Genomic DNA, 19084 nt, shown 5'->3' with positions numbered 1-19084 from the left:
ATAGAATATTTATCTTGTGCCTATCATCCAGTTTTTGAGATTTGCTTTACAGTTTAAGCTTTTATGTCCTTATGGATTTGCTTTATAGTAAAAACTTTTATCTCCTACAGTTATTTGACATATATAATTTTATTGTACATTTGCTTTTATGTCCTTATGGATTTTCTTTATGTGTAATATAAAATCTACCTTTCTATCCCTTCATGTGTAATGGCTAAGGGTACCTATCCGAACTTTTCAACACCTCATTCATTTTTCTTTGATGCAAAGAAAAATAATTACCCCACAAACATGTCACCTTTAGTGAGCTTAAACTTTGAAGAAATGAAAATTATTCTATAAACAAAAAAGTAATAACATATAGAATCCGAAAAAATAAAATTAAAAAAACAAAAAAAGGAAGAGAACAGTATATTATGAACTACTTGAAAAATCTGAACAAAAACATAAATACCCTGAAGAGGAAGAAGAAGATACATATCCTGTAAAGAATGAATGGAATGAATACAGAAACATTTCTATACAGTTTTAATCTTCACTCTGAAGTTGCAGCAGCACTGATGGAACAATAAACTATGTCACCTTTGGCTATGAGATAAGGCCTACCAGTGCCTCCTGTTTGTGGTTGTCTTCTACTATCCACCAGGGTCTGTTACTGTTAGAGTCAGCATGGCTATTGCTTTCTTCCTTAGTAGCAGCAAGAAGATTAAGATCAAGGAAGTCCCTAATTTCTGCCACTGGTTCCTGAAGCACAATTGTTTGAAAGCTTCTACTCTTAGACCCACCAACCATATGAGATCTCTTATGGCCACCCAAGGCTTGGCCACATGGAAAAACCTTTAGGCAAATTGGGCACTCATGCCCCTTGCTCTTCTTGGACTCATTAACTGTTTCCACCTCATTATGAAAACTAGCACCATGTTGATGTTCCACCACACACTCACTGCTCTCACTGCTTTCATTCCTTGAAGCAAAGCATCCTTTGATCTTCTTGTGGCTAGCTCTATGGCCTCCAAGCTTGGTATGAGTGGAAAATTTTGTTGCAAGTGGTACACTCAAACTTGCCTCTCTTGTTAGAGTTCTTGCTAGATTCAGGTTCTCAAGCCTTGTCCATCCAGTTCTTATTGGACTTCAATTCAGAACCAGAAAACTTTGTCTTGATTGAGCTGTACTTTATAAGCAACTCTCTAGGATGAGTCTGTCTAGACTCTATAAGCATTTTCTAGCACCTCATCTGCTACTAGTAATAAATAATACATTAATAAAGTGAAACTCTAATTCTAACAGCAGAAAAATGCCAAAAACACCTAATAAACGATATATATGTTTTCTCCAATTATAATTGCACACACACCATCTACCAAAATTTCAAAACACTGCATGGCAAAGACTGCTGCAATGAAGCCAGCACGAGTCCTCTTGTTGGCTTTTTAAGACACCAGCTGGCAATTGTGCTCAAATTCTCGGTGAAGACAAATAACCAATTGTTGGCATTTTAAGACACCACCTAATATTTGACATTCACAAAATCCTGCATTCTTCCCCATTGTATTAAACAATTGTCCTGGAAAAAAAAAGGTGAGGGGTTGATTGCTGGTATATAACATTAATGAATTTAGATGACCTGATAGGTTACTATGTCCACAGTAAAAAAATTTAAGGTAGGATTCAAATTCACTAAAATTTTCCTTTAATCAAGATATCCTTTGAGACCTTGGAATTGGCCAGCTGAGACTACAAATCTTCATTGCATAGCTGAGACTAAAAGTAGTAAAAAAAAATGGACATAGAAGACAAAGAGGAGTGCAAAAACATAAGCTGCGATGTGAAACAAGTTTCCATGAACACAACATAAAACAGAAAAACATTTACCTGCAGTTTGGGTTCTTTTGTCATGGGATTGTTGCACAGATCAATGGTTTTTGCCTTGTATTTTGTAGCATTACCACACCATGATTCACACCATAGCCACTCTTGTGGCAAACAGAAAATTGGCACGATATGTTGAGCATAATTAGGAAGATCCTAGACCATTTAATGGCAAATTTTAGCAAAAAGGCACCTCAAACCAATAACAAAAAATGCATTCAAAAGACAGAAGGTTAATGGGAAATAAATTGGAACTACATAAAGATTAATCTTCATAAAAAATAATACGAAATATACTACGAAACCAGTAACTTGATTTTACAGTCCCAAAGATCCAATTTTAGCCATTCATAAAATTTATGTAATTGGCTCTTTTTCAATAATTCTGAAATAATTTTTCAAATTTCAAATGGTAAGAAGGAAGGACCTGATTCCAACTAGCACAAAAATGATATGGATTCAACACTACGGTAGTGTTTGCCCCAGCTTATTTTTGCCTTTTTTTTCTCCTTAAAAGTAAAAGCTGGGCCAAACACACTTTATATAAAAGTCCTTAAAATTATAAGTAGCTTATTTTTAAGACTAAAAGATGAAAATAAGGAGCTCCATGGAGTAGCTTTTTTATACCTTGTGCGGAGCTTTTCTAGCAACAACCTTACTTCGAATCCCATGTACCGGTCTTTCATGTATTTCTTTTTCTAAAATAAATTCAGTTCCTCCTTTCTTATATGTGCGTGCCCCTGCAGCTTTTATGTGGAATATCGATGCTTTTCTAACAATATATTTTTTGTTGTTGAGAAAGTTTCCATAACTTGTACTTTTGTTTGCAAATTATCAGCCAAGAGGAGTGTTTCTTCTCCTTCTTTACCACTGTCTTGGCCACCTTATTAGGCTCTCCGTGAGGAGTGGAAACTCTTCTTAAGGAGAAAACCTTATCAAGAAGCCCCACAGTACTCCTTTTATGCTTCTTCTGCTTATCACTAAAATGATATTCCCCACTTAGCCTCCACGATTGTGAGAGTCTCTCATATAGCCAGCGATTTTGGCACATTCCAAACTCAGATTCAGATGAAAGTAGTATGTGGTGTCACCTTCACAACCTGAAGCTTCTGCTAAATTCCATCAACCTTAAACTTGAGGTTTATTCTTCATGCTCTATGTGGATATAATTACAAGTCACAACACTGATTAAAACTCTATAACTGGAAAAAATTAAGTAGAGTCTTGACAGCTGATCTAAACAGGAAAGCCAAGACACATTACAAGTGATTACACGCAGAATTTATTAAAAAAATAATCATATATTATTGAAGCTGAGACATAAAACATGCAATAAAGAGCCAAAGTGCTTGTAGCTCAATTGACACCAGCTCACAACTACAAGATAAGAACTTGTACTTCCCCCACCCTCACAAAGGTTAAGTTATTTGGTAGATCTATTTCAGTTATTACAAATACCACCATGCTTGCATTTTGTTTCCTATTTTCAAAAATTGTAAAGGAAATAGTGAAAATAGAAAACAATAAAAAAATTTAATGATTACTATTTTCTATACAACATTTGGAAACAGGAAACAAAGTATAAACAAGGTGGCATTCTCATAATTAAAATCAAAATAGGTCCCCGCACTTCCATGTACATTAATCTGCACTTCCCTGTACTCTTTCAAGGTTTTTAAATAGGTCCCCGCACCCCAAGTTTAAAAATTATAAAAAGTCATCATAGTTTCAAAAAAAATTAATTGTTTCCTTGTAGGGACATAACAATAATCTACATTTAGGGACCACATTGGAAACATTTTTAAAACTATAGGGCCTATTTGTAGTTTTTAATTCCAAAGATTACATCTCATGGAAGGAACATGACTTCCATAGACTGCTGTCAAACACCAAACTTCATGTTGACCTCTCCTTCCAGATGCATATATTGAGTGTCTTCCTCCAAATTTTAATTTGCCACACATCAAAATTCCACATGCACCACAGCCCCTTTGACTATCCATTCAAAGCAATAACATGATGAGTGTAGTGTTAAACTGCATCCTTTTGATAATGAATTCCGCTTTACTCACATTTGCATGAGTTTACAACAAACACATTATGATTAACAATTAAGTTGATAATCAGATTAGAGAAACCCTGGCACCCAATACTTGTACAATTCTATGTAAGAACTGTCATTGAGACAATACATTTAATGACCCCAACTGGTCCATTAACCATGTTTTGGTTTATAACTTCTTCTTCAATTTCCATGTCAATAGAAATACTAACCTCATCCTTTGTGCTTTTAGAAATTGTAGAGTCTCTTCATCCGGTATGAATGTTGTTTCCTCCAATGCCTTGTTCAGACCTTCTGTTCCAAAAGCATAATCATCTCAAGGTTGTTGATACTCGACCCCAACATTCTCCTCCACCATGATGATGCCAATGCATTCACTCCATAGTCCACACCCCCCACAAAATACAAAACAACCTTAAAAAAATCAAACACCACCCAAATCCAAAAACCTCAACAGCCCAACAAATTCACTCCCACCTTAGAAACCCCAGAAACAAAACAATCCACCACACTTGCAGAAAATTTTAGGCAAAATTGGGCCTTTAGACTACTTGACCCCTAACATCATGCATCTTGTTATTTAAAGAATTGATATGTTCTTTCTTTGTCATTTCATTATAGCAAGGACCATGTTATTGTGCTTCATTACGTGTTAAAGTAGATTAAGTATGGCTAAGTGGGATTGGTTTTCAATTTCAAATGAGATTAGGATATTCTTTGTCTCCTTTTTGCCTTGTAAAATTTTAGGGATGAGAAAATGTTACTCTAATTTAAGGGAGAGTGTCTTTAGGTTTAAAAAAGCTTATGTTTATCTCATTCTAAGAAAATGAGTGGAAATTTAACCTATGATTTTATTTGTCTGTAATCGAAATTTACATTTTCATGATGTATACAGGATCATGGCTTCTCCACCTGCCTCGCCTCCTCCTCCTCATCCTTCTCCTCCTCCTCCTCCTCTTCCTCCTCTTCCTCCTCCACCTCCTCCTCCTCCTCCTGTTGCTCCTTCCGACGCATCGGCTTCGTCGTCTACCGTGAAGCAGACACGCAAAGCCTCACATCTACGATCGTTGTCTACTAGACCACCTGGTGCTGAGAGACCAGTGGTCCATGTTGATCCTGCTACCGGCAAGGCCGACGGTCCCCACAGGAAGAATTTAAGAACATATTTGGGGATTGTGGCACGTGATAAGGTGGACGTCACCTACGAGAACTGGAAGAAGTTCCCTACTGCTCAGAAGGACTTGATTTGGGAGGATATTCAGGTATTTTTCTTTTCTTATTTGATGTTGTTTAATTAATAGCCAAAAAATACATTATTGTAACAAATAAACCTTATTTGATGTTGTCAGGCGGAATTTGAAATCCCAGAGGCTTCTGATAGTAGGACGAAAAGGAAGTTACTTCAGACCGTGGGCGAGAGATGGAGGCAGTTTAAATCAGACCTCACGAGGAAATGGGCCCTTGCAGCCGATCAGGACAGTGTGGAGGACACTGTCTGTGAGAAATGCGACATCAGCAAGGAAAAATGGGGCCAATTTTTCCAGACTCGCAGAGACCCTTCTTGGGAGGTATATTCCTTGCCATTTAAGTTGTTTTTCAAAAAACATTAACTTGTTATACTTCATTCTAGCAATTTGAAAGATTATTGTTTTATTTTTGCAGTATGTGCGCAAAAAGGCACAGGCCATCCAGAAACAGAACACTGCTCCCCACGTTTTGTCTCGTGGGGGTTATGAATATTTGGAGCAGAAGCTCATGGCTGAGAAGACGAAGAAGAAGCTGGAGGAAGCTGCACAGTTAGGAAGCGTTGATGGCGTCATTGACCCTCCATCCCCGGTCAAACGCCACGTGAAGTGGAAGATGACCCGCACGAAGAAAACAGGGGAGATGACGACTGAGGCCACAAAGGAAATCGCTGTGAAGATCGTAAGTCATTTTCAACTAACCATTAGAATTATATTTCAATATTTTGTGAATGTCATGTACAACTGTATGTTTTCTGTGCAGGATTCCTTTGAGGAGCAGGTGACACAGGGATCCTTCGTCCCCCATGGACGTCAGGATGTTCTCACCGCTGCTATTAGATGTCCAGAGCACCCTGGACGTGTCCGTGCTACTGGAGCCGGTGTCACCATCAAGCAATACTTTGGATCGGCTCCACGGACGTCCCGCAGCTCTTCCTCCCTGCCTCCTGAAGAATTGCAGTAGCTGACCCAGCAAATCAGGGACCAACTAGAGGAGTCCATCACAGAAAAAGTGACGCGGCAGCTCATGGCATCCTTCAGCCAAATGCAGTCCTAGATTCAGTCCCAGATGCAATCTCAGGGACTTGCACTGCCTCCCGAGCCTCTGGTTGGTCCCTCCGGTCCTCGAGTAAGCACAAAGGGGAGTTATGTTGATCCCTCAGGAAACGATCTTGAGACGGGTGACTCAGATAGGTGCGGCTTGTACATTGAAGCAGATCATGCCCGCCTGGTTGCCCTAGGGAGAGTTTATGAGGGATCCACTGTTGTTCATAACACTCATTTGTTGCCTAGCCAAGTAAAGGTGGGTGTGGAGGAGGGTACAGATGCAGATGCTCCAGTTCCTGTATCCACTGATGAGGTTTCCTTAGTGGGGCAGGCACTTCACACCTTCCTTGCTTGGCCGACACATCTGGTCAAGTCTTTATCACAGCAGGTACTTTACTCTTACTATATGTTTCTTCTTTTTAAATTAATTCATTCAGTGTGCCTCAAATTAAGCCATTTAACTTTGTTTCATGAACTAGTAGCTGTGTCTCCGGCAAAACCACCTTCAAAGCCCGATCCGGAGGTCGATGATCCGCTTTATCTGATGACATTGACCATTCCAGAGCTTTTCTTGAGGCCTTATCAGGTTACATGGGATGCCACCGTATTCGGGGTCTTTAATCTAGATTTCCCGCTCTACATAAAGTACGAAGATCTCTCCGAAATCGCACACGGTGGTCAATGTCTTAGCATATCACTGTTACAGTTGTGGATTCTGTAAGTCATTTTATATTAATTTTAATTACCTAAGTTATTGCTTTCAATTCATAAATATTTAACTTTGACTTAACATAAACAGGCATCTCACTGAAACAAGTATGCGAGCGGGGAATTCTGATATCTATGGATTCCTCGAGCCACAGTCCATTCAGAGGTCTGGGCAATCGCAGTTTGAGTCTGAAAGTTACATAAAGACTTGGATGCAGAGCTCAAAATGCGATGTCTATCTTGGAGCCTACCTAAATGGGTAAGTCACACAAAATAACTGAATTTAATTAATGTTTACTAATATACTAACCCATATTCGTCTCCACTGCAGCGGACACTGGCAGATGGTGGTCATCCTGCCCAAGGAACACCTAGTTGTCTGGTTTTGTTCATTGCATAACAGGCCAGACAACTACCTTAAGGGGATTATTAACAGGTTAGTGTTCTTTTCAATACATTTGCATTTAAATACCTCAACTACACCAGTTTTTAATTGTTACTCATCTGGAACAGTGCTTTAAAAGGTCTTGATGATGCTCCACAGCCTAAATCAAAGGCTCCTGCTAGGTGGATTGTCGTCAAGGTACGTCATTTACATAAAACTTCCACTTATATATATTTCTTATGTGTCTGTACACTAATTGTTTAATTAATAGCCAAATTCCATTATGTATTTAGTGTAATAGACAAAAAGGAAGTACTGAGTGCGGCTACTATGTGATGCACTGGATGTCCACCATCATTTTAGGAACTTTTAGGAATAACTGGGAAGCGGTACGTTTATTTCAAACAAATTTGGTTTTTTTATAATTTGTATTACATTATTAACTTATTATCATTTATTTCATCATGCAGTATTTTAATGATCCTAAACCATTGGAGCCAGAGAGATTAAAGGCGTTGCGGATCCAGTGGGCACAATATTATCTCCGAGTTAGAGATCAGACCTAGGATTTAGGGACATTAAGTTTAGCTTAGTTTACTTTGGTTTAACATTTTTGACATTTCCTATGTAATTTGAACATTGAATTCATTTGTTGATCGTTGTTTATGATAAATCAATTATTCAATGTTTATTATGATTAAAATTACTTCAAAGCAGAATAAAATGTTTATTTGTTGTGAATTGGGTCTGAAATTGCATTTTACAGGTACAATTTTGGGTTTATTGTAAAAACAGAAAGTTTATATAAAAAAAGCTTCAAAACAACATCGATTATTAACAAAAATCGATGTTAATATAGTAAACAAAATCAGTTATTTACAAAAACCGATATCAACATGAACCTTAACATCGGTTATGTAAATAACCAATGTTAATATACGAATGTTAACATCGGTTATTTATAAATAACTGATATTATATACAAAGAACTACAGCAAAATAAGTGTATGCATATGAACGTTGACATCAGTTTTCTAGTAAAACCGATGTTAATGTAATATATTAACATTGGTTTTGCTAAAAAACCGATGTTAAGATATTTCAGTAACATCGGTTTTACTACAAAATCGATGTGAATATATAACATTAACATCGGTTTTACTAGAAAACCGATGTTATCGTTTTTATGTTAACATCGGTTTTGGATAACCGATGTTAACAATAATTCATTCAACATCGGTACTTTCAACATCGGTTTTAAAACCAAGTTAACGTCTCATGTTTAATTTCCTACATCTCAGTCTACGTAGGCCCCATGGCTTGTGGAGTGGTGTAACATCTCAGTCATAAGGAACTTGATCGATTTTCTCATTGAGCCATTTTACATAAACTATACTCGTAGCTTAGGGAGTTCTATATTAGCCAAGATATAACTCAATCATCTGAGTTATTAATGGATAATAATCACCTATCCCACTAACTCACTACTAGGTAACCTCTTATTCCATTAGTCGGGAAACTCTATTATTATAAATAAAAGGGTATAATGCATGCATAGTGGTGAAAACCAGTTTGGCGTTGTCGATCGGACCGATCACCTAATTGGTTTGGTTAAGTTATTAGAGCGAAAATATAGTCGGCTTGGATCAACCCGGTTTGACCTGGTCAAGTTTGGTCAAACCAATGACCCTGACCGGATTGACCCGGTTTGAATCGGTTGATCATTTTTTAATTTTTTTGTAATTCCTTTTTTTTCGATTCCTAAACACATGATAAACTATTAGTAACTAATTATCGAATACTAACATATAATATGTTCCAACAATATTTATTTTTATCTTAATAAAAATATATAATAACTAACAATTATTATCTTGATCTTAATATGATTTAATATTTATGTGTTTTTATACGTCTTCACCATATTTGTTCATGACTACTTGACAAATTTTGTACTTAGCCTTAGAAATAACAAGAATTTTCTTAGTAATTTAATGATAATACCCAACACAATAATTTAAAATAATAAATGATTATGTAATTTTGAAATATAGATTATGGATTGATCATATTTTGTAAGTTATATATATATATATATATATATATATATATATATATATATATATATATAAAATCAACCAGACCAATAAATAACTCATCGATTTAACCTCTATCCATAGATCTAGTACCTCAATGACCACATTAGTTTTCATAACACTAACTACAAATAAATATATCTTCTAAATATACATTAATTTTGATCATTCACTACTAACTTGAGTATCAAGTTCCCCAACAAAGCAATTAGCCAAAGTTCCTCTACTGGCCTTGTATATACCAGATACATTAAACATGCCCAAACCAAAAAATAAACATCCAATAAAACCCACAGAATCACCTAAGATTCCCCTTCAACCAAGACAAAGCACAGCTAATAACTCTAAAGACCAGAATTTCTGAGACAAATGAGAGGCTCAAAATTCCAATTATACCACGTAAGTGTTGGAAATAAGGCTTTTTATGTTTAGAAAAAGTGTTTAGGAATATTGGAGACTTTGAATAGAAACTTGATAGGAAGGAGAATTCTTTATGGAGGAGAGAACTTTGTATTTTTTCTTGATACAAATGTGTAGGATTACATCTCTATTTATACTACTCTAAGGAGAACTCTAGACACACTAATTCTAGAGAGTTCTCAATTAGCCAAAGTTCCCCTACTGGCCTTGTATATACCAGATACATTAAACATGCCCAAACCAAAAAATAAACATCCAATAAAACCCACAGAATCACCTAAGATTCCCCTTCAACCAAGACAAAGCACAGCTAATAACTCTAAAGACCAGAATTTCTGAGACAAATGAGAGGCTCAAAATTCCAATTATACCACGTAAGTGTTGGAAATAAGGCTTTTTATGTTTAGGAAAAGTGTTTAGGAATACTGGAGACTTTGAATAGAAACTTGATAGGAAGGAGAATTCTTTATGGAGGAGAGAACTTTGTATTTTTTTCTTGATACAAATGTGTAGGATTACATCTCTATTTATACTACTCTAAGGAGAACTCTAGACACACTAATTCTAGAGAGTTCTCAACTCTAGAGATCCAAAGAGTATTCTAAACAATATTACAACCATAAGAAATATCTAGACACTCCAAACACTACAAGAATTCTCTAGAAACATGACCCATAATTACTTAAGCCCAAAATAACTAAGTCCAAGGAACCAAATAATTAATTTAGGCCCAAATCAAGTTTATATTTCAACATCCCCCCTTAAACTTGATTTGTGACTCCAAGCATACTCCTTAGCTTCACGAAAGTTTCCAACTTGAGTGGCTTTGTGAAAATGTCGGCAACTTGATCTTGAGACATCACATACTTCAACTTTACCTCCTTCTTCTCAATGCATTCTCTTATGAAGTGGTAATGGGTGTCGATGTGCTTACTTCTTTCATGAAAGACTGGATTCTTTGCCAAAGCGAGTGCTAATTTATTGTCAACACATATTTCCATAGGTTCTTCTTGTGGCATTTTTAACTCTTTCAACAAGTTCCTTAGCCAAATTGCATGACAAACGCATGATGTGGCAGCGACATACTCGGCTTCACAAGTTGATAGTGTGACTATTGGTTGCTTCTTTGACATCCAAGTGAAAGCAGTATCTCCCATAAAGAACACAAAACCAGTAGTGCTCTTTCTATCATCTAAGTCTCCACTCCAATCGCTATCACTATAGCCAACAATGTTATAATTGTTAGAAGAGTAATAGTGCAAGCCAAAGTTTGTTGTACCTTTGATGTATCGAAGGATTCTCTTTGCCGCCTTGAAGTGAGTTGTGGTTGGAGCTTCCATGTAGCGACTTACTACTCCTACAACATAGAGAATATCCGGCCTTGTACATGTCAAGTAACGTAAACTTCCAACCAAACTTTTGTAAAGAGTTGGATCCACATTCTCTCCTTTTTCATGCTTGCTCAACTTGCTGCCACATTCCATCGGGGTGCCAACTGGATTGGCGTCATCCATCTTGAACTTCTTAAGGACTTCATTGGCATAGCCTTCTTGGGTGATGAAAATTCCTTTGTCTTCTTGTTTTACTTCGATGTCGAGATAATATGCCATGAGCCCCATATCCGTCATCTCAAATTCATTTGACATATCTTTCTTGAACTCTTCGAACATGCTTGGATTGTTCCCTGTAAAGATCAAGTCATCTACATACAAACACAATCAAAATATCTCCACTTTGCGCTTTGATATAGAGTGCATGCTCATATGGACACTTGATGAAGTTCTTGTCTTGAAAGTACTTGTCGATTCGAACATTCCAAGCTCTCGGTGCTTGCTTGAGACCGTACAACGCCTTCTTCAACTTCAAGACTTTTTCTTCTTGCCCTTTTACTTCATAGCCCAGTGGTTGCTCAATATAGACTTCTTCTTCGAGAAAACCATTCAAGAAGGCTGACTTCACATCCATTTGATAGATCTTCCATTTATTTTGGGCTGCCAAAGAAATGATCAGTCTAATAGTTTCAAGACGAGCAACAGGAGCAAATACCTCATCATAGTCAATTCCTTGTCTTTGACTATAGCCTTTAGCCACCAATCTTGCTTTGTATCTCTCCACATCTCCTTTAGCATTCTTCTTTGCCTTGTACACCCATCTTACTCCGATTGCTTTGTGTCCTCGTGGAAGTGTAGTAAGTTCCCACGTATCATTCTTCGTGATTGACTTAATTTCTTCGTCCATGGCGTCTTTCCACTTTATGTTTTTCGCTGCTTCTTGATAGCTTAGAGGCTCACAATCACCAAAAAGACAAAAGAGGTTAATGTCATTTAGGTTTTTGGTTACCTCATAAATCTCTTCAATGCTCCTTAGTCGCGGTGTCCTCTCACTTGAACTTGTTTCATCCAGCCTTGGTGTCGGTGAGGCAGGTGGTGTAATATGTTCCTCTATGATTGGTTGTTCAATTTCATCATCTTCTTCAAAATAAGGAAGAAAATCATACTTATCTTCTTGAACACTCCAATCCCAACAATCTTCTTCGTCGAACTCCACATCGCGACTTATGACTATCTTTCTACTATTTGGATTATAGAGCTTGTACCCCTTGGATCTTGAGTCGTAACCCACAAACACGTACTTCTCACTTTTATCATCGAGCTTTGTCCTCTTTTCGTCTAGAACATGGGTATAGGCAATGCTTCCAAACACTTTGAGGTGAGAGATCCCGGGCTTCCTTCCACTCCATGCTTCTTGTGGTGTCTTCTCATGCACGCTTCTTGTTGGGGAATGGTTTGTTAGGTAAACTGCACATGCCACTGCTTCAACCCAAAACTCCTTCGGCATCTTCTTGCTTTTGAGCATGCTTCGCACCATGTTAAGTATGGTCCGGTTCTTTCTCTCTGTTACTCAATTTTGTTGTGGCGATCTTGGCACTGTCAGTGGGCGACGGATTCCATGGTCTTCACAATATTTGTTGAACTTATTTGAAGTGAACTCTCCTCCTCGATCAGATCTCATGGCCTTGATGGAAAGATCACTTTCTTTCTCCACGAGGGCTTTGAACTTCTTAAAGTTTTCAAACACTTCTGATTTCTCCTTCAAGAAATAAACCCAGGTTTTTCTGGAATAATCATCAATAAAGAGGAGAAAGTACTTATTCTTACCAAATGAATTGGGTTTGATTGGTCCACAGACATCGGTGTGTATGAGCTCTAGGGGCTTTGTTGCTCTTGTTGTTGATTCCTTTGGAAAACTTTTACGAAATTGCTTCCCAATTAGACATCCTTCGCAAAGTTGGTCTGGGTGGTTGATGCTAGGCAAGCCTCTCACCATCTCCTTCTTCGCTAAACGTTCTAGACCGTCGAAGTTGAGGTGCCCGAATCGTAGATGCCATAGCCATGAAGAGTCAGTATAGCAAGCCTTGAGACACTTTGCCACATCATTTTGAATGTTCAAGAGGAACATTCTATTCTTTGACATAGGCACCTTAGCAATCAAGTTATGTCTACAATCTCTTAAGAAAAGACTATGTTCTTTCAAATGGATGTCATAGCCTTTCTCTAATAATTGTCCCAAGCTCAAAATATTATTCTTCATGTTAGGCACATAGTAGACATTGGATATGAATTGATGACTCTCATTCTTCAAACGTATGAGAATTTTACCTTTGCCTTTGACTGGTATCTTTGAGTCGTCTCCAAATGAGACATCGCCAGTTGCCGCTTCATTGATCTCCACGAACATGCTTTGATCGCCGCACATGTGGTTGCTTGCGCCGGTGTCGAGGTACCACTTGTTTCTTTTCTCTTCAAATTTGTTTTGGCACGCGAGTAGCAAAGTTTCTTCTTCTCCGCCTTTTTTTTCTACAAAGTTAGCTTTCTCTTCAACCTTCTTCGAGAATCTACACTCGGATGCGTAGTGACCAATCTTGTTGCAATTGAAGCACTTGATTTGTGATTTGTCATATCTCGACCATGAATTTCCTCTTCCACGACCTCTTGTTACTTGTGGATTCCAACTTCTTTCTCCATTGTTGAATTTGTTGGAGTGGTTGTTGTAACCACCTCTTCCTTCTCCTCCATGTCCTCGTCCACGTCCACGATCTTGGCCACAACCTCGTCCTCTTTGGCTCTTGTAATTTGCATAGTTTGCTTCCTTTACGTTGAATTGTAGTAGTTGCTCCGTAGCCTCCTTTTGTTTAATTTTTCTCTTTTGTTTTTCTTCGTATGCTTGTAAGGAACCCATGAGTTGCTCAATAGTCATGGTCTCTTTAAATCCTTGTTTTCTTCAATGTTGGTAACAACGAAGTCAAAACTTGGATTTAAAGTTCGAAGTATTTTTTCCATGACCTTCACCTCATCAACATCTTCACCATTTCTTTTAAGTTGATTGACTACGGCCAATACTCGAGAAAAATAATCAGAAATTGACTCGGACTCCTCCATAAACAAACGCTCAAAGTCACCTCTAAGAGTTTGAAGACGAATCTTTTTTACCTGCTCAACTCCTTTGTTGCAAGTTTGAAGCTTATCCCATGCTTCTTTGGCCGTCGTTGCGTTGGATATCTTCTCAAAAGTATCTTCATCCACCGATTGATAAATGAGAAAGAGAGCTTTCTTGTCTCTCTTTCTTGACTCCTTCAACGTCTCCTTTACACCTTGGCTTAGCGAGGCTTCATCTTGCTCCTCGAAGCCATTCTCTACGATATCCCACACATCTTGAGCTCCTAGTAGCGCCTTCATCTTGATACTCCAATTATCATAGTTGTTCTTTGTGAGCATCGGCATTTGGAAAGGAAAACCTCTATTCGCCATCTTTTGAGGATCTTGAAGCTCTGATACCACTTTGTTGGAAATAAGGTTTTTTATGTTTAGGAAAAGTGTTTAGGAATATTGGAGACTTTGAATAGAAACTTGATAAGAAGGAGAATTCTTTATGGAGGAGAGAACTTTGTATTTTTTCTTGATACAAATGTGTAGGATTACATCTCTATCTCTAAGGACAACTCTAGACACACTAATTCTAGAGAGTTCTCAATTCTAGAGATCCAAAGAGTATTCTAGAGAATATTACAACCATAAGAAATATCTAGACACTCCAAACACTACAAGAATTCTCTAGAAACATGACTCATAATTACTTAAGCCCAAAATAACTAAGTCCAAGGAACCAAATAATTAATTTAGGCCCAAATCAAGTTTATATTTCAACATAAGTTGCAGTTCTTAGCTTTAGAAGATAGTCATAGCCAAAATATTGTTTTGACCAAATCCCACATGTTTTCCACATCAAGCTGGTCCCCCCTAAAGATCATAGCATTCCTAATGGACCCAAATGCGCACTCCACACCACTTTCCACAAAACATTTTCCTTTTTTCTTAGACTTCCAATGTAGTGTTGTTAGAGATGTTTTTGGTGTTGTAAGAAAGAAATGCCCACCCAGGATTAATTAGTGTAAAACACACACGTATATATATAGACATTCTTATGTGTGATTAATAAGAATATTCGAGAACTACCATACACGATTAATTAGTCTAAAATATCATATAAAATTTAGACCTAGCGTGTAAGGACAACTTTTTTTTATTTCTTTTATAAAAGAAGAGAAATGTTTGGAGTTTGAGTTTCACATCTGAAACATTATAACGACTTTATTAATTCAACTCAAATTCATGTTATATACGGGTAATTAACTTTACACGAAAAAGAAGAGAAAAGACAACCGTTTCTCAGACTTTTGGCCCCATGAAAGTTACATGCACGTGAAGGATATTAAAATTATAATGTATTAACATTATAAATAGATCGACTAATTAAACGTGTGCACATGATGGTTTCCTACATAGGATAGACAAAGATGTCTAGGACAATTCCTTTTGACCATATTTTTCAGAGACACAAATCTAAAACATAACACATAAACTTTAAAAAGGCACGGCCAAAATGAAAAGGCACATTCCTTTCAATCTCTTTATTTTAATTATTGAGCGCATGACTTCACGCAGGTATGTGTAGTTACCCTTCAACGACGTCGTTCCGGGGTCCAGTGTGGTTCAGAGGGGCTAAAATGAACGGACTCAACCCTAGAGTCGAGCAACTCCGTTATGGGCGTGAAGGTCACGCACCGTGGAACCTTGTACTGGCTAATAGACGCGCCACGTGAGATAGCGTAGTCCATAAGCTCCTCAAAGGTTCCATTCTTCACCACACGAATCTCTAACGGTCCAATAGAATGGTCCGCAACCCTACCTTGTCGATAAACGGCGTTCAGCGATTCTTCCATTGTTAAACAACACTGCTCCAACGCTTCAGTAGTTGGAGCGTTGGAAGAGTCCTTCATCAAGAGCTCCCAGTAAATCACGTAATGCCCCGGGATCGACTTCGTGTCCGCAAAGCTCGTGTACTCCACCACGCTCGTCTTGAACTCCTTCAACAGCACGGAGGCCTTCTCCACGGCGTTTTGTAACTCCGCTTCGTCCGTTTTGTCCGAGTCGATGCTCAGCAACACGTTTTTTCTCCTCACGAAGCTGAACTGCGGGGCGGTGTTGTGGAAGCCCGTCACTCGGAGAATGTCGCCCACACGGTAACGGCATAAACCGGAGTACGTGGTCACAACAATTTCGTAGGATTTTCCGAGTTCAACATCATCAAGGTCGATTAAACGCGACAGAGTGAAACTGGAACCTGAAGACGAAGAAGCATCATCATCGTGATCCTGAGGCAAGAACTCGAAGTAACCCATGTTTGGCATGATGGTGTATGACACGTCAGAGGGGTTGCAAAATGGGTTGAGGTTAATCCCAAAGAAGCACTCGGAGGATCCGTATATGTTGGAAGCGAGAGGTAGGCCTCCGCTGTAATAATCAAGAGTTGGAACATACTGCGCCATGGCACCGGTCACAACCACCTCTACATACTTGGTGTTTGGCCAGATTCTGGGGATTATGCGTTCCCAGTTTTCTCCTGAGCATTCTTTCACAATGAATTCAGCAAGTTCTGGGTCGGGTTTGAGGATTTGGGTCATGCGTTGTTTGATGGCAGGGTCAGTGATTTTGGGGTTTAGGGTTCCGGTGGAGATGTCGTGGGATAGTTGGGCCCAATTGAGCTGGAGCAAGTGGATGGATCGGAGAAGGCCGGAGGCGAAATTTGCACCAACTCTGAGGACTTGATGGCGCATGATGAGGCCGCATAGCATTTGGGTGTACATGCTTTGGAAGGAATCGGGGCAGAGGATTGCTTCGTCTGGGCTTGTGTACACGTTGTATGGGTCGTAGGGTCTGTTTTTGAACTGGTCGCTCTTGTACATGCTAGCCGACACTGGACGTGCCACTAAGCCACTCGGAGTTTTCTGCTCGGCTTTGGTGAACAGGAAGATGAGAGCCTTACCCTTGTCCATATCAGTCACGTATCTGTGTAATGTAACAACATGCACATGAATATAAACACAAAACAGAAGTTACCAAACTATCTATATGTAAAGGGAAAGGGGAATTAACCAAGGCATGGAAACATACTGATTCATCACTGGCATGGGAAGGCTGAAAATTAATTGACGACGGTCCATCTCTTGACGAATGGTTGGCATCAATTTTCTCTCCCCAGCAGATGTTCCAGAACTGCAATTTAATTAACGGTAGCTGCTTAATTAATTCACACTGATTCAAACAGAATTCATATTTTCATATAAAAATATCAAATTAAAGAAATTATATATGATACTATATACACTACACTTAAAATTACAATTTTACCTTAATAAAGGTCAATGTTTTATTTATGTTCAATGCAGTTTGACAACTGCAGAAAATGACATATGCATATATTGCAGACGTGCATCTTGTCTTTTTTTTTTTTTACGGACAAAATATTAGTTTTATTAGTAAAGGAGGTTCAAACTCACAATTTCTTTCCTTTTCTCTTCTTGGTTACCGTACAGTGGAGGGTTTTTTTTTTTCGCACCATCATTCTAAAGTTGGGTTATTTTTTTATTTCTTTGTATGCTAGTGGACTAATCTGGTACATCTTGTACCAGCCTTGGCTCATATTTTCAATAATAGAAAGTTCTTTTTGCCAAAAAAAAAAAAAAGAGAGAGAGATAATATGTATTATATATGTGTGTGCGCTAAGGTTATGTACCTGGTGAGAAACTCGGAGATTGGGTGAGCGCATAAAATAGGAGAGCGGTCACCATTAGCAATGCGATGGATATCATGCTTCAAATCATCATAGGAAACGACAGGAACCTTTGACTTGAAAGTGTCGCGGTCTGTGGCTCCATTCAGCTCAAACCGTTTCAGGTATTCGGTCTGGGAGTTTTGGCTGAGAATCTCAGCAAGGACCCTCTCTTGGACACTTTCAGTGTTTTGGGTCATATCCTCAATGAACTGCAAAGCCTTTGCGTTCTTATCATGATCACAAGTAGCAATGGCCATGGTGAGCTATCACAAATTAATTTCAATCACAGCACAAAAAAGATAGCTAATAGGTAGAGCCGTAGAGGGACGCGTTTGTGAATTAGGCAAGGTAGCTAACTCTAATTCTAGCTCTAGTTTAGTTAAGGCACGGTTCAAGAAGTGGATGAGTATGGATGGAGAAAAGTTGCGAAATGGGAGAGGTATTTATAGAAGCGGAAAATAATTGGGAGCATGAAACATGTGATTTACAGAATTACGTCATGGTTGCGGGAGAAAACAGTACCTGAGTGGAACTTATTGAGACAAAGGATTGCGTGTATGTTTCAAATTGTGTAGCTTATTGAGGAGACACGAGGGCCAGGGATGGTGCATGGTGGCCGACATGTGGGTCCAGATGTGTCGCCACGTCAGCAAAAGTTCTCCCAATATAGTAATACTCGGGCAAAATTAGGCGTTATAGGGTGTGTTGGCATGAGAAACTAATGGGCGCCGCCGACGCATTCAAGCAGGCAGTCAAGATCGGAAGCTTAATTAATTTTTTATTTATTTTATTAATTTTATAAAAATTGAAGGATAAGATTAATGATGGTATAACTGCGTCAATACACGAAATCCAAATCCCTGTGGGCAGAAATGTGAGAAAGAACTGAGAAGTTTCTACGTAGTACGAAGAAAACTTCACTGCACACTTTGCAAGTTATTACAGCCTATTTTTGCCCTCTTACTACATTTGTTGAGACTTTTAATTTTTCTTTATTCGTGAATTCTTATCAGAACATGCAGTTCGAGATTATGGGTGTTTTGATTTCTATTTTCAAACAATGATAGTGTGTTTGTGATTT

The 19084-nt window shown here is 38.3% G+C and overlaps 1 protein-coding gene and 1 long non-coding RNA gene across 2 annotated transcripts; both read right to left on the bottom strand.

Moving 5' to 3' along the window:
* Positions 1-381: 381 nt before the first annotated feature.
* LOC106798844 (uncharacterized) lies at positions 382-2357 on the bottom strand. Its single transcript, XR_003267050.2, has 2 exons — positions 1873-2357; positions 382-1564 (listed from the first exon to the last, which is right to left on the bottom strand). It is a non-coding gene; the product is annotated as an uncharacterized lncRNA (long non-coding RNA).
* Positions 2358-15596: 13239 nt separating this feature from the next.
* On the bottom strand, positions 15597-18403 carry GH3 (auxin-responsive protein GH3). Its single transcript, NM_001358219.1, has 3 exons — positions 17965-18403; positions 17343-17444; positions 15597-17237 (listed from the first exon to the last, which is right to left on the bottom strand). The coding sequence occupies exons 1-3, from the start codon at positions 18258-18260 to the stop codon at positions 15851-15853; spliced, it is 1785 nt and encodes a 594-aa protein (NP_001345148.1). The 5' UTR covers positions 18261-18403; the 3' UTR covers positions 15597-15850.
* Between the last annotated feature and the right edge of the window lie 681 nt (positions 18404-19084).

Source organism: Glycine max, chromosome 5, assembly GCF_000004515.6.
Source record: "Glycine max cultivar Williams 82 chromosome 5, Glycine_max_v4.0, whole genome shotgun sequence".
Taxonomy (NCBI): Eukaryota; Viridiplantae; Streptophyta; class Magnoliopsida; order Fabales; family Fabaceae; genus Glycine; species Glycine max.
The sequence above is the reverse complement of the archived record's forward strand: the minus strand, read 5'-3'. Positions and strand labels throughout refer to the sequence as shown.